At 50.2% G+C, this 15,690-nt stretch overlaps 1 protein-coding gene across 3 annotated transcripts in view; it reads left to right on the top strand.

The window, feature by feature from the left end:
- PDPR (pyruvate dehydrogenase phosphatase regulatory subunit) overlaps window positions 1–10,181 on the top strand; it is a 47,720-nt gene extending 37,539 nt beyond the window's left edge. For all 3 annotated transcript variants that reach the window (XM_006152645.2, XM_027773507.1, XM_027773508.1), the window contains 4 exons: window positions 1,152–1,246; window positions 2,521–2,610; window positions 5,727–5,909; window positions 7,663–10,181. In XM_006152645.2, coding sequence (XP_006152707.1) covers window positions 1,152–1,246; window positions 2,521–2,610; window positions 5,727–5,909; window positions 7,663–8,067 — 773 coding nt within the window. In that variant the 3' untranslated portion in view covers window positions 8,068–10,181. The remainder of the gene's footprint in view (window positions 1–1,151; window positions 1,247–2,520; window positions 2,611–5,726; window positions 5,910–7,662) is intronic.
- The last annotated feature ends 5,509 nt before the right edge of the window (window positions 10,182–15,690 follow it).

Below are 15,690 nucleotides of genomic sequence, written 5' to 3' on the forward strand. Positions count from 1 at the left end.
CATGTGAGCCCAAAATCCAAACAGGAGAAAGGAGAAGGGATTGCAGTATGTTCATCCCCCAGGGAATGATTTCTCTCTGTCTCTCTCTCTGTCTTTCTGGTGAAGCACACGCCCTATAGCAAAAAAAAAAAAAAAAAAACGCCCATAGAACAAAAAAACACCCCCAAAAAAAAAAAAAAAAAAAAAAAAGAAGTGGGGGGAGAGAGAGAGAAAAAGAACAGAAGTACCTCCCAATGGACCTGGTTATGCTGCATCGTTTTTTCTTCCATTTTTCTATCCTCTCAGGATCCTAGCTGCTCACGCACCTGGCCTGAGGCTAATTAGGCCAGAACTTGAACCCTAGTTGGCCCTGTGAGATTCGGCTTTCTTCATACTGTATTATGGGGCTGGTCCACCCTCTTTTTTTCTTTTTAACATGAGTATGTTATTTTTAGAGTTGGTTTCCTGATTTGCTCTTTTTCAGCAGTCAATTGGGGAGTAGTCCCTCCTCTCCCACCCCATCTCAAGCTTCAGCCCTGACCCTCCCACATTCCTAGTGTCTGCCCCTTGCCCTCACCTGTGTTTACCCTCCAGGACTCTCATTCTAGATCTGTTGCTGATGCAAATGTGATTAACTTGTGACCACGTTAGCAAACTACAGAATCTTGCTGAGCCCCGTTGTCTGGCCTGTATTGTGCCGTTGGTGTGTCGTTAGCGCAGGCTGCTGTCACAAGCAGCAGAGTCCAGGGTGGTGGGGCAGCTCTTCTCCAGGCACTGGCTTGGGCTTGGGCTTTTTCCATCATGTGGTGACATTGAGAAAAGGAAGAGGGTGAGAACTGTGCTGGGGGCGATGGCCAGCCCAGGAAGGAGATCCTGATCCTGATCCTGATCCTGGCCCAGCTGCAGAGGAGCCTATGGGATGTTGTCTCCTGTGTCCCTGGGAGAAAAGCCACGCCAGCCAGGCACTCACACCGGCAGTCGGTAGCCACAGTCAGTAGGCCTGTCAGCAGCGAGGAGTTGGCAGAATTGGGGTTCATGGCGTCATCTTGGGTCATCTTAACAAAGGGACCCTTCTGTGGACTTACCAGCCAGTCGAGAACTGACCTTTCCCTATGACTCCACTGCTCACCTGAAGAGGCTTGGTCATTTTTGTCTTGTTTGTTTCCATTTAGCCCTCAATCTGATTGGCCCTCGAGCTGTGGATGTGCTGTCCGAGTTGTCCTACGCCCCAATGACACCAGACCACTTCCCAAGTCTCTTCTGTAAGGTGGGTTCTGGAAGGTTCTGTCCTTCAGATGGGCAGGGGATCCTCCTGAAGTGGCGGTTACACATTCTCACTGGTGTTAACCCCACAGTGAGTGTTCTGACCTTTATTAAACAAACAAAGTGAGTAAGTTATTTTCTTCAGTTTTTATCTTTCAAACTCTCCTTATTTAATAAGCATTAGAATCTTTGGAGTGGATCTAGTGTCTCTTAATGTCAGGTCAGTATATGTACTGGTTTCTGTGGCAGTGGAATAAAATTTTAAGTTACAGGATTATAGGACACTAACACCAGAAACTTCCAGTCAAAGTCGGGTCCCTTCTCTTCTTGTTTGTACACAGTTACTTCTGTGTATATGGTGTCTTCAGGCAGAAAACGCTGTGAGTGGATCCCAAAGCGCTTGCATCCTGTCCCCTATAAGTGGCCGCTGTAGCTGACACGACAAACTACTTGGGTACCGGCGGCAAGAACTGAATCCTCTGTGGGAAGCTGCTGATTAGAGAGGTCCCAACTGGCAGACGTTGAGCTTGCCTGAAACCAGCTGCTTCAAAACAGCTACTAATGGAGGCTCTTTGAGGTTCGAACCAAAGCTGGTGTCCAGATCCACCTGCAGACTGCTGTGTGTTCCTTCTCCAAGGCAGAGCGAAAGTAACAAAGCTCTCAGCCATCAGCTGTCAGCAGTCCCCTCACGGTGTCTCTCTACCGCTCGAAGGGAATGGTCCAAACACGTGTGCCTGGCAGGAGCCAAGTCATGTCTGGCTTCCTGGAAGTAGATTGTGAGCCCCGCCTGGGATGTCCTGCTTTCCTCTGGAGGTGCAGCAGTTGAGCCAGTGGCCCTGTTAGACCTGAGCGCTCTGAACTGGCTCTGAAAATTAGAAGCCAGCTCCCTGACCCAGGACAGCAAGAAGTGGGTGTGTGTGGACGTCAGGCCTCACCCTTTGTCTGGCAGGTGCCCATGATTTGCCTGCAGGGTCCTCAGAGCAGACACTTGCCTAGTCTTGGTTGTCCCCGCTGCCCCTGACCAACACAGCCTCTGATGGACTTGGCAGAAGAAAAGTATTCCATGTCCGTCAGAGTCTTTGCCTCCACTTCCACCGCCAAAACTGGGGGTGGTGATATTTGTGGGAGGAGCTGTTAAGGCTCTGCTCTGTGCTCTGTGCTCTTGTACCTGGAGTCAGACCCCTTCCAGTATAAAATTCCTCCCCTGGCTAAACAGAGCTGTGAGAGCCTTTTCCTCTGGTTTCCCCCTTGATTGACTTACTCCCTCTGTCTCTGCAGGAGATGAGCGTGGGCTACGCTAACGGGATCCGCGTGATGAGCATGACTCACACAGGGGAACCAGGATTCATGCTCTACATCCCCATAGAGGTGAGGGCTCTGCCTTCCTCCGACCACCAGCAGGTGTGCCGGCTCTCCCAGCCTCGGGAGCCCTGGCAGGTTGGAGAGCCGTTTGTGACAGGGCCTCAGGAACTGATGTGGGCCACAGTGAGGAGATTCTACAGTTTCTAAACAAGTTATTTAATTCTCTTTGAATAGGTAATACATTTTTTTTAAGTTTTTTTTGTCACAGGGCACATATGCTCCCCAGAGATAGAGACAGAGACTGAGAGAAAAAGAGAGAAATTACCTCCCAGGCGATGGCCATGCCGCAAACCCTTCTCCTCCATTCTCCTCTCGGAATCTTGAGCACGCATGCACACATGCCCAGTGTGAGTTTAAGCCACCGGGTCCAGGACTCAAACAGCAGTCAACTACATGGGAGTCCAGCGACATAACCATTGTGCCAACTGCTGGTTGCTCAGTAGCAAGTTTTTTAAAATTATTTTGTTTAACTTTATTTATTTATTATTTATGCTAATTTGATCGGAGAGGGGGAGGGAGAGAGAGAGAGAGAAAGCAACCTGCCAGGTTCAGGACTTGAACTGTGGTCGGCCATGTGGGAGTCTAGTGCCCTTAACCACCATGCCACCTGCTGGGCCCATCAACAGCAAATTTTTAAAAATAATTTCTATAGTGTACAAGAGTCTCTTTCCTTATTGCCTGTACTAGCACATAGAGCTGTCAGACTTCAGATTTTGCCAGCCTGAGAGGTGCAAAATACTTTGTGGGCCCAGTAACTTCCTTACAAGTGAGGTCGAGTGACTTTTCAAAACCCGTCTCCCTCCAAGGGAAAGCCAACCCACAGGGCCCAGCACAGTTTGCTGGCTTTTTCTCTACCCTGGGGCTTCTGATTTGGTCCTGTATTGTCAGCCTTTCTCAGTCCTGCTCATCTTGGAACTTGCCAGACATGCTTTGACTCAAAGCTTTTTTTAAGAATTATTTATTTATACTTCTGTGAGCAAGAGAGACAGGGAGAGGCAGAGAGCACCTCAAGGAGGGCACGCATGTGTGCATACCCAGCGCCCACGGGGTCTCCAGGCACGAGCCCAGAGGCTTTCCCCAAGGGTCAGCTTTAGTGAGCGTCACATCTTACCATGGCACCACTGCCAGACCCCACTCTGGGGCTTTGTGCTTACTGCGCGCCCTCCCTCAGCATGCCCTCCTGTACAAGCTCACACCACACGCACAGCTCACCTCCTTAGGTCTTTTCCACATGCCGCCTCTCGTGCATCCCGATTTCACATTGCAGGACCCCCACCTGTTCTCGTGGTCCTCTTTCCACCTGTTCTCGTGGTCCTCTTACCCTTTCATTTTTCTCCACAGAGCTTTAACACTACATAATATATATTTTGTTCAGATTGCCCTGTTAACTTTTTCTCTTTTTTTTTGAGAGGTTTTTGCTATAGGGTGTGTGCACTCGCCAGAAAGACAGAGACAGAGAGATAGAAAGCTAGAAATCACCCCCCAGGGAGGATGGTCACACCGCAATCCCTTCTCCTCCATTCTCCTCTCGGGATCTTGGGCATGCACACACACGTGCCTGGCGTGAGTTTAAGCCACCAGGTCCGGGACTCGAACTGCGGTCGACTACATGGAAGTCCAGCGACATAGCCATTACACTAACTGCTGGTCCCGCCCTGTTAACTTTTATAACCCTGTCATCTAGAGAAGCACTTGGCACATAAGTACTAAATAAATGTTGTACTGATTTTTCTGGTCATATCCTTTGTCTATTAGATTATTGATTTTTTTCTAAATTTCTAGGTACTTTTTTTGAATCAGACAGCCCTTGGTAATGAGTTGCAAATATATTTTATCTCCGTTTGTTATTTGCCTTGATTTGGTATGCTTTTTTTTTTTTTTAAGAGGTTTTTGCTATAGGGTGCATGCGCTTGCCAGAAAGAGAGAGACAGCAGAAAGCGAGAAATCACCCCCTGGGGGGATGGTCACACCACAGTTCCTTCTCCTCTCGGGATCTTGGGCATGTATGCACACACGCCCAGCGTGAGTTTAAGCCACCGGGTCCAGGACTCGAACCGTAGTCAACTACATGGGAGTCCAGCGATGTAGCCATTAGGTCATACACTAGTCCCATTTGGTATGCTTTTTTTGGCCATGTAGAAGGTAATTTTCTTTTAGAGGTTTTTGCTATAGGGTGCATGCGCTTGCCAGAAAGAGAGAGACAGCAGAAAGCGAGAAATCACCCCCTGGGGGGATGGTCACACCACAGTTCCTTCTCCTCTCGGGATCTTGGGCATGCACACACACGTGCCTGGCGTGAGTTTAAGCCACCGGGTCCAGGACTCGAACCGTAGTCAACTACATGGAAGTCTAGCAACATAGCCATTACGCCAACTGCTGGTCCTCATGTAGAAGGTTTCTTTTAATTATATTTTATTATGGAAATGTTTTATACACTTCAGAGAAATTAATCTGTTTGTACTTGAATTGATCAGTCTTTTCTGGTTTCCAGAATTTGACTCATTAGAAGAGACGTCTCCATCCCACGGTTACACAACTTTTGCAGTTTTCTTCTGGTGCTTTTACAGTTTGTTTTGTTGTTATTTATGGCTTTGTCATTTAAAAAAATAATAATAATTGTACTTGGGGCCCTAAGTACAATTCACACAGTCAGGTAGATCCCACATGGCTGACTGTGTGAGTTGAATCTCTGTTCCAACAGCTTGAAAAATATTCTGGGCACGTGTGTGTGCATGCCCCAAATCCTAATAGGATGGAGAAATGGAGGAGAAAGAACTACAGTGTGACTACTCCCCACTGGGGGGTGCTTTTTTCCCCTCTCCCTCTCTCTCTAGTGAACCCTGTGTCCTCTGGCAAAATAATGATAATAATTGCCACGTGCTCAAATCCCTGTACAGTCTAGAGGAGTGAAAAGGTCCAGGTCTTGCTCTCATGGAGTTTTCAGTCCAGCTCACCAACTCTAGCTGGAGTGCCTTGGTTTATCTAGGACGAGACCTCCTGGGAGTTTCGCACATATTCCCTTGTCTGCCTCACTGGTGTCAGCCATCAGCACTTCCAGACCCAGTCCACGGTTCATTCTGAGGTTAATCCTGCTGGTACTGACCTCTCGTCTCTCCCTCTAGTACGCCCTGCACGTCTACAACGAAGTGATGAGTGTTGGGCAGAAATACGGAATCCGGAATGCTGGGTATTATGCTCTTCGCAGTCTCCGGATTGAGAAGTTTTTTGCCTTCTGGGGTCAGGATTTAAATACCCTCACCACACCCCTGGAATGTGGACGAGAGTCACGGGTGAAATTAGACAAGGTACTGTGTTTATCATTTATTTAATTTTATTTATTTACTCATTCATTTAATTTGACCAGAGAGAGACAAGGGAGAGAGAGAGAGATAGAAAGTGAGACAGCAAACCACCAGATCCGGGACTCAAACCGTGTTCGGCTATGTGGGAGTGTCCAGCACCTTAACCACCACGCCATCTGCTGGTCCCCAAGGTACTGTGTTTATCTGGACTCTACTCTCACTCAGCTTCCTGAGTAGTGAAATCTTTTCTAGAATAGCAAGAACTTAAAAGGTAGGGAAATGTGGAAATGTTGAGACATGCGTACATGAATATGAATGCTTCGAATATAGGTGTGTGCATGTAACTTTTGTTAGGATTACATACTCTTTTTATTTTTAGATTTTTCCCAGAGGGTACATACACTTGCTAGAGTGGAGTGGGGGGCAACGAGAACTCACCCCCCAGGAAAAGCCATACACAGTCCCTTCTCCGTTCTCCTCTAAGATTTTCGGCATGCATGCACATACACCCAATATGATTTTCAGGCTGCTGGATCCAGGACTCAAACTGCCGTTGGCCATGTGGCAGTCCAGCACCTTAACCATACCACCTGCTAGCCCTGAAACATTGTTTTGGTTTGGTTTGGGTTTTGGGTTTTTTATGGAGCGGGTTTTTTGCTGCATGGCACGTGCACTCGCCAGAAACACAGAGAGACAGCAAGCGAGAAATCTCCCCCCAGGGGGGATGGCCACGCCTCAATCCCTTCTCCTCCATTCTCCTCTCTGGATCTTGGGCATGCACACACATGTGCCTGGCGTGAGTTTAAGACCCCAGGTCCAGGACTCAAACCACAGTTAACTATATGGGAGTCTAGCAACATAGCCATTACACTAACTGCTGGTCCCTGTTTTTTTGTTTTTTTTAAGACACATTTTTGCTATAGGGCACATGCACTCACCAGAGAGACAGACAGAGAGAAATGACCTTGGGGATGGGGAGGGATGGCCATACCACAATTCCATCTCCTCCTGGGATTTTGGGCATGCACACACATGCACCCAGCATGAGTTTTTAAACTGCCAGTTCTGGGACTCAAAACTGCAGTCAACTGCGTGAGAGTCCAGTGACATAACCATTATACCATCTGCTGGTCCCATACATTGTTTCTTTATGACAAGTATAGCAAGTATTTTTGAGTGATTGTTTTTCCTCCAAAGTTTTTTGTTCTATGTGATCTTTTAATTTCAGTCTGTGTTTATAAAGTAGAAAAAGAAAAATGTGTACCTCTATTGTTGGACAAATTCTCCGATGGTGCTTTTATATTGTGAATGCCACTTTTCACATGGTAGGAAACACATCGTTTCCCAAAAGCTGACAGGGTTGGGACCAGCAGATGGCATAAAGGTTACGTCGCTGCACTCCCTAGTAATTGACCATAGTTCGCATCCCAGACCTGGCAACTTAAAAACTCATGCCAGGTGCATGTGCATGCATGCCCAAAATCCCGAGAGGAGACTGGACGAGAAGGGGTGGTGGCGTGACCATCCGCCCTGGGGGGTGATTTTTCGTCTTCTGTCTCTGTCTCTCCAGTAAGCACACACACCCTATAGCAAAAACCTCTCTTAAAAAAAAAAAAGAAAAGAACAAATGCTGACAGGGACATGGAGGGGAAACACTGCACTCCACTGCGGTGACACTGGGGGGCTCTTCCCTGTGTGCTGCTCCGCACCCTGAGGGTCAGAGTGTACATGGCTTAGCGTTTCCTTTCTTCCCCAGGGCATGGATTTCATTGGCCGGGAGGCCCTGCTGCAGCAGAAGCAGAACGGGGTGTACAAACGCCTCACCATGTTCATTCTGGACGACCATGACACAGACCTGGACCTGTGGCCTTGGTGGGGAGAGCCCATCTACCGGAACGGGCTGTACGTCGGCAAGACCACCAGCAGTGCCTACAGCTACACCTTGGAGCGCCACGTGTGTCTGGGCTTCGTGCACAACTTTTCCGAGGACACTGGGGAGGAGCAGGTGGTGATGGCGGATTTCATCAACCGCGGAGAGTACGAGATCGACATTGCCGGGCACCGGTTCCAGGCCAAAGCCAAGCTCTACCCCGTCGCCTCTCTCTTCACCCACAAGCGCCGAAAGGATGATGTGGAGTTGAGTGACTTGCACGGGAAGTAATGCCAGCGCAGTCTCGCCACCTCCCCATCGCCCGCCCCTGCCCCGGAGCAGCATCGCCTCGGGAGTACCGCCTCCTTCCTCCCGCCCCTCCGTATTGAGCCTTGCCTCATCTCTTAGCTCTTTGACGTCATTTTGAATTTGACCCGCTTTTAAACTTCTTGCTTTGCAGCCTCTTTTTCTCCCAGCTCCTCTTTCTCTCTTTTCAGTCTCCCCTCCTACTACCCATCTGGGCTCTCCTTCCTGTCGCTCTTCCCAGCTCAGATTCCCATGGTGGCAGAAAGTATGTCTGACAGGCAGGACCAGCTCCATTTGTGACAGTGGGTGAAGGTGATAGCTGAACTTCACACCCTGCGTCTCAAAGCAAGGCAGGCTGATACTGTGCAGGCCTCGGGGAGGATCCTCCTCTCTGGGGCTGCATCTTCTCAGAGTAACCTGTTCACTTCGGTGGGGTTGGAATAGCTCGTGCCTTTCAGCCAGCCAGTTCACTCTCCGTTCCATCGCACTGTGGGTTGTCTCCAGTACCTCTAGCCAGAGGACGATCATCTACCTCACTGACGAGAGGCATCGCGTGCATTGTCCGGCCCCGAGCAGAGACAAGCAGTGCATGTGGGCCGCCCTCACCTCCCTGCACAGCCAGGTAGCAGGCCTGGGGCCAAGCCAGCTTGCCTGTAACGTCCCTCATCTCTTGCTAACCTCTGTAACAAGGTGGTTTTTTCTTTCCAGCTGAGTAGGCATTAAGCCCCAGGGTTCGAAAGGGAAAAACCATGTTGCCTTTTTTGTTGCTTTTCCTAGCAGAAAAAGGGTCTGACCTCCAAAAGTACAAGACCAACGATGCCGAGTTTTCTTCTACTAAAATTACGTTGCTTTTCTTTCAACTAGTCAGAGTTCTGTCATCCCATCTTTCTCTTCCACTTGTACAGGATGGTCGACTTGATTGGTTCGGCTCTCCCTGTCCCCTCTGCAGTCTGCCCTCACTCCACAAGCCTTTCTCTTTCTTTAGAACAAGGAGGGGAAGACGGGTGTGTCGTCCTGCCTGTGTCCCAGTTCTGCTTCGTCTGGCACAAACAGAGCCCCCACAGGATGGCCCATGTGGCTCACCGAGGGTTCTGAGTAGGAGGACACTAGAGAACAGCTTTCCATCTTTCCTCCCAAGTTCTTTTTTTCCCATCCAGATATCCCTTGTATCCTCTGGACTAGAAGAGGGCCGGAAATACCCCAAGAATCACCCCACACACTTCAAAGCAGTGTCTGTTTTCTGAAGGGGAGAGGCACGTGTCACAGGCTGTGCTACCGAAGCCCAGCACTTGCTATTCTCTTGCATATGAATTGCCCTCATCAGGTATTTTTGTTTGTTGTCAAAACAGACTGCTGGTAGAAATTTTTTTTTCTTTTTTTTCTGGTAGAGATTTTTAATTAACCTTTGTTATCTTGGTATCTCAGAAGCATTAGCTCCGATAAATCTCTAAGTACATTAAAGGAGATCCTTTCGTTTTATTAGAATAACTTAAAACTCTTGGGTGTCTGCCTTCTCTGGCATTTCCTTGGGACTCCATTTATCCAATTAAACTGGTTCCTCCTAGACATTTCTTGCCATTTCCCCAGCTCGACCACTCCTGCTTGTAACTGACTTTGGTATCCATAGTTTTTGGCAGTTCTCGGTTGATTTATAAAGGGAGCATGTGATTAGAATTCTGTTTGGGATCCTTGCTGTCACCGAACTAGCTGGGAGATGCCACTTCTGGGCAAAGAAAGAAAGAAGGGGCGAGCCCAGCAGTGACGCGGCAGCTGCAAGGACGTGGGACAGCAGGAACAGGCCGTGGTCAACACGGAGGTGCCAGCAGGAAGCCAGCCTCGGAGGATGGAAGCCGATGGCAGAGAGCTCCAGGTATCCCCTGCTCTTCCCAACACCGAGTGTGGGCTCCATCCCAGAGTCATCTTTGTAAACGAAAATTTATCTGGAATCCAATCCAAGAGAAATTCTTGACACAGGAGTAGACATAACCCTTCCAACCCTAACCGTGGCAATAACCGTGCTCTCTGTTCCATAGAAGTGGCACCACTCATGCAGATTCCAATGGAAATAATAAAAGCCATCTCCAGAGTTGAAAACCAGGGAATGCTGTCCTTGCGGTGTATTCACTTGAAGTTTCATCAGTTATGGTCGACATAGTGTCTTAAGACTTAGATTCTCTGCTCTTCCGTTCTTGTTTGTCTCTAGCTAGTTACTGTTGTATTAATTAGCTGGCCTCTCTAAGTCGTAGGAGGGAAATTGATGCTGTGTCCAAAATCATGCAGTGACATTCATTGTACTATGCTGGGAGCCCTTCCTCCTGCTGGCTGACAGGACAGCCTGCCCGCGAGAGCTGGCTGACTGGTTGACGGTGCTTCTCTTGCTGGGAGGGAGCCGGGGCAGGGTGGGTACAAGGGACTGTGCTTCCAAACACTGTGCACCGTGGGTGAAGCATAGGGACGTACCCCTGGGGCTCCACGAGCTGCTGGTCTTCGGGGTGTCACTTGCTTACTGAATACTCCCTGAGCCGAAACATACCATCTCTCTCTCAGCACCGGGAATTCATCCTTCAAGGCCACCTTGGCCCACTCCAGCGTAGGGAGTTTGGGTCTGGTTTTTTCTGTGTCTGATTCTGACCTGAGCTCTTTGAACAGGCAGATCTGAGGGAAAGGGACTCTTTTCTCCCTCTAGTATAATTGCTCTGCCTGTGTCTGATGTCACAAGCATGTGGGACTGTCAAGAGGACAGGCCAGTATAACCTCTGATCCCCCGGTGTCTGATGTTAGGGCACTCTGGACTCCTGACGGGCGCCAGCCGCTGAAGTCCACAGAGGTTACTAATGGGTGCACTCGGTCCAGAGGCAGGGCGCAAACCCAGCCGCAATGAGGAGGGACAGTGAAACATCCTCGTCTGCGTGTCATTTCCACCCCCTTGGCAGCGGGGCCACAGGGCTTGCCTTGCGTGATGCTCATGCCTGGGGGCCGGTTAGTCTGTCTCCCGTCCCTAGACAGAGGATTCTTGACACTTGTGAGTCGGTGGCTGGACCTGAGCGGTAGGGAGCCGGGTACTTGTTTTCTGTGACGTCTTTTGTCCCACCATGTGCTCTGGTCAGCATACTCCGAAACTCCTTTGAACCTAGGAACAGCAGGCGTGTTGGCCTCGCAGATAAAGGCCCAGCGCTGTGCAGCTCCTGTGGGCCCTCTCCTCCCTTGCGAAGTCTTTAAGTAGTCACCCTGCTCATGCCACACGTGGACCCTGTCCCTTAGCACTGCTGTCATCTGTATTAGGTTTGTATTTAGGTTTGCGTCAGGAAGGTTTCCCACCGATGAGATTGGCACTGAAGTCAGAAAATCTCTAACTCCAAGTTTTAAGCACAAAAAGGGAGAAGCAGCTGCTTGGATGGGCCATTTCGTGTCTTTAGATCTTGGTTTGTATCACAGAGCGCCTCCTGGACAGAGAGGCTCCTGGTGGAGGGGGTTGTCTGCACCCCGAATTCTAGAGAGCCCATTTGAGCCACAGACAGACCATTTAGGCTAGTGATTGAACTTTGGCCCCAAATCCTGTTTCCACAGGGGTAGAGAAATGACTTCATTTTGCTTCTCTGGGCCGCTGTACCCGGGTTCTCATCCACAGCATGGGCTTGACCCGCATGCTTCCCTTCCTGGGCTGCTGCTCCCAAGAAGGCACCTTAGTGAAAAACGCATCCTCAGTTTCACAGCACATGACCTCTGCGTGCGTTTGAAACCTCAGACCCCCCTCCACGAGGGAGGCAGTAGTGTGCAGGAGTGACAGCAGGTGACCCTCAGCCTTGGCTTCGGCTTCATTTCTCCTCTGGCTTGTGGACACCATTGCTGGCATTTGAGCGCGTCTTCGTCTTTGAGGACCTAGGTCAGGGAGGAACCTTCTGTGACCTACAGTCTCAGTACTGGTCCCAAGAGACTGTCCTGGGATTGGCCTTCTTACAGGGGTTAGCCACAGGATTCATCTTATATCTTCATTGCCTCTTCACCAGCACACTCCACAAGGGGCGTCTTTAATGTCTAAGACAGAGGTTTGGTCAGCAGTGGTGGATAGTGAGGAGTAACCTTCTACCTTCTGATTTTCTTCCTGCACCCATCCCACCCACATTTGATAGAAGGGGACTGTATCGGCCCAGTCTAGGGAAAGCTTTCTCATGGGGAAGAGTGGCCCTTGTGTACGTGGCATCTATGAGTACGTGGGTTAAGGAGAAGCACAGGTGAGTGGAAGAATGGTAGGTGAGGTGATGGAGTGAGCTGCCACCCCACGCCGTGCCACTGCTGACTGAGCCGTGGGCTGATGGCACCTGCCTCGCTACCACCACTGGCAGCCTCCAGTTCAAGGTCCCGAGCTGGGTTCCTTCACTGTGGGCAGGGGCTGGCCTCTGCGTTCCGCGTCTCTACAATGCACTGTTTCACAAGAGGACTGAGTATTTCGTGTGCCTGCACGACCGTGTCCATTAAACATCAGAGCCGATCCCTGCGTGATGTCTGTCTGGACTTCTCTGAGCAGAGTGCACCCCTTGGAGAATCGCACATTTCTGCACGGGCCACTGTCCTCATGGTACCCACACGCATCTGTTTATGTCCTTGGCACCTCTGCTGCTTCTTGTTTTCTTCCTTCAAGGGCAGATTTATAAGAAGTGGGGAGGACGTTTTTAGCAGCTGAGTCAAAGAGCTCTGTACCAGGATTTCCTTTGCACACCAAGAACTGGAGGTCAGAGCCCCTCCTGCTCCGAGCCAGGTTCTCGTGCCTTCCACCCGGGGTGTCCGATGGGTTAGACAGGAGGAACGAGGAAGAGTCAGCTCGTGCCAGTGTGTGGGCCCCATCCACCCACGGCCTCTCCCTCAGGACCACCGGGCACGGGGTAGAAGCGCCCAGCTCCCCCCGAAGGATCCACAGCACACTTGGCACTCATTTGACTCGTCCCCGCGGGGATGTGGGCACCACCGCCATTCCTGTAGAGGGTGGAACGCGCCCTGCGGTTCTGAACGTGCCGCCCAGTAGCGCTTTCCTGTTGCTGTGAGGACAAAACGTGGCCCCGAAGACGCCCGATCACTTTGTAAGTGGGACCTTTCCTCCAGAGCGCCGGTGACAGGCGCACAGGTGGCCGAGCGCTTCTGCCTCTCGGCGCGGCATTAGCGTTTCTGTCCAGCCAGGTGTCCGCGAAGATTTTCATTTCACGTTACTCGGTCTGTACGCGAATAAACACGTTTTCAGTACTGGGCCTGTCCGCCTGAGCGGTGTCTTTCACCTGCAGCAGCTGCTGGGGTGTTTGCCACAGAGCGCGTGGACGTGTGCGGGGGGCCGAGTGCCTGGGCCGCCAGGTGTGAGGGGCCCGGGCAGGCGGACGGCCCCCGATCAGGAGGACCCAGGTACCACTTTCCCCTCCAGGCAGGGCTGGGCTTGACACGGTGCCCACAGCTGCTCGGACGCCCGATAGGCCACCCCCCACCACGTGCGCGCCGGTGAGCCGTGTTTGAGCTTTACTCACCCCTGCGGGGAGCAGAGAGCACTGAGCAGAGCAGCCAGCGCTGTAACCATCCAGCTTTCGTGCCCGGGCTTGGTGGCCGGACTTGACCCTGCCATGTGGGAGTCCAGCATCCGTAACCACCACGCCACCTGCTGGCCTGGATCTAGCAGCTTTAACCACCATCCTACAGACTGGTCACATCTACCAGTCTAATTTGTATCTATTTTCCTTTTGGCGTTAATGTTTTTATTCATGGTAGGGCATGCACACACGTATGAGACAGAGACGGAGAGACCGTCACATCACATTCCCTCCCACCAGTCCTCTAGCCTGCCAGGGCCCTGGGAACGTGCACACACTAGTGTTTCCAGGCCAGCCCGCCCAGGCACTCAAACCACAGTTGATACGTGGCTTCCAGCTCTGCAGTCTTTTATGCTACTGACCGCTCCACAGAGGCTGGGTCTAAGTCAGTGCTGTTTACATTGTAGGCGACTAGCAGGCGACGCGGTGGTAAGGCTCAGGACACTCCCACATGGCTGGCTGACCATGATTCAAGCCCTGGACCTGGTGGCTTGCTTTTTTAAAAAATAATTATTTACTTTTATTTATTCATTCATTTTAATTTGACCAGAGAGAGACAAAGAGAAAGAGTGAGAACGCAAGCTGCCAGGTCCAGGACTTAAACCATGGTCAGCCATGTGGAAGTGTCCAGAACCTTAACCACCATGCCACCTGCTGGTCCTGCTTGCTTTTTCATTTTCTCTCTGTCTGTCTCACTCTGTCTCTCTCTGGTCAAATAATTAAAATAAATTAATGAACAAATACAATTAGAAATAATTATTTTTAAACATTGTTTACATTGTTTTGGCTTAAGTATTGTTCTCAGCTGAACTATGTCATATACTATGGTTATATTTTTCTTGTTAAAAATTTTTTGCTGAAGGGGACCAGCAAATGGCATAATGGTTACATTGCTGGACTCTCATGTAGTCGACTGCGGTTCAAGTCCCAGACCCAGTGGCTTAAACTCACACAGGGCATGTGTGTGTGTATTTGGGGAAAATCCCAAGAGGAGAATGGAGGAGAAGGGATTACATGGCCATCCCCCTAGGGGGTGCTTCTCACCTATCTCTGTTTCTTTCTGTCTCTCCGGCAAGCACATGGACCCAATAGCAAAATCTCTAAAAATAATAATAATAATAAATTTTGCCAAAGAACCTGTGTGCTTGGCAGAAAGAAGAAGGGGAGCAAGAAAGGTCCCCTATGGGGCATGGTCGTGCTTCAATTCCTTCTCCATTTCTCCTTCCCTTCGGGATTCTGGGCACACATGCACACGTCTAGTACTCGAACTGCAGTCAGCCATGTGGGATCCAGCTGCCCCAACCACCAGGCCACAGGCTGACCCTATGATTATATTTTCTGTTTCATTATTAGAGATTCCAAAAGTACTGGGCCAGCCCTGTAGCAGGTGGTTAGACCTTGTGCATAGGGAGCTGGGTCCCATGAGGCCTTGGTTTGGTTGAGGGACACAGCCTCAAGCCAGTGTCCTGTGCTGGCCTTGCCCCACTCTGAGGCCACTGCTGATACCCTATCCCTATTCTCTGTGTTTGCCCAGGAAATCCAGAGAGCTGAAATCTAGCTCTGAGAGGGTGCTGGCTCAGGGTTCAGGGGTCACGCGCTCCACAGGAGGAAATAGCTGTGCTTTTGGATGGATGACCTTTGATCTGCCCTGAGAGGAATGTGGGCATTGGGCTGCAGCCTGCAGGATGCCCCCCCCCCTTTTAAGTTTCTTTCATGAGCGAGAAAGAGAAAGAGAAACACCCCTAACAGTCCTGGCGCCACAATTCACCCGCGGCTTCAGCTGGCCCCAGATCACGGGTACAGGATTACTGGACGTACTCAGGAGGTTTCTGGACTTAACGGGGAAACTTCCCATGCTGGTCAGCCTCACAGAGCCTCATGTTTGGACCTCAGAACTTGGACCTCAAAATAGCCTTTTCTTTTTTAAAAAAAATTATTTATTTAATTCCCTTTGTTACTATTATTTTAAAAATTTGACCAGCAGTTGGCATAATGGCTACGTCACTGGACTCCCATGTAGTAGACCATGGTTCAAGTCCCA

The sequence above is a fragment of the Tupaia chinensis genome, unplaced genomic scaffold, assembly GCF_000334495.1.
Source record: "Tupaia chinensis unplaced genomic scaffold, TupChi_1.0 Scaffold000355_1, whole genome shotgun sequence".
In the NCBI taxonomy this organism is placed as follows: Eukaryota; Metazoa; Chordata; class Mammalia; order Scandentia; family Tupaiidae; genus Tupaia; species Tupaia belangeri.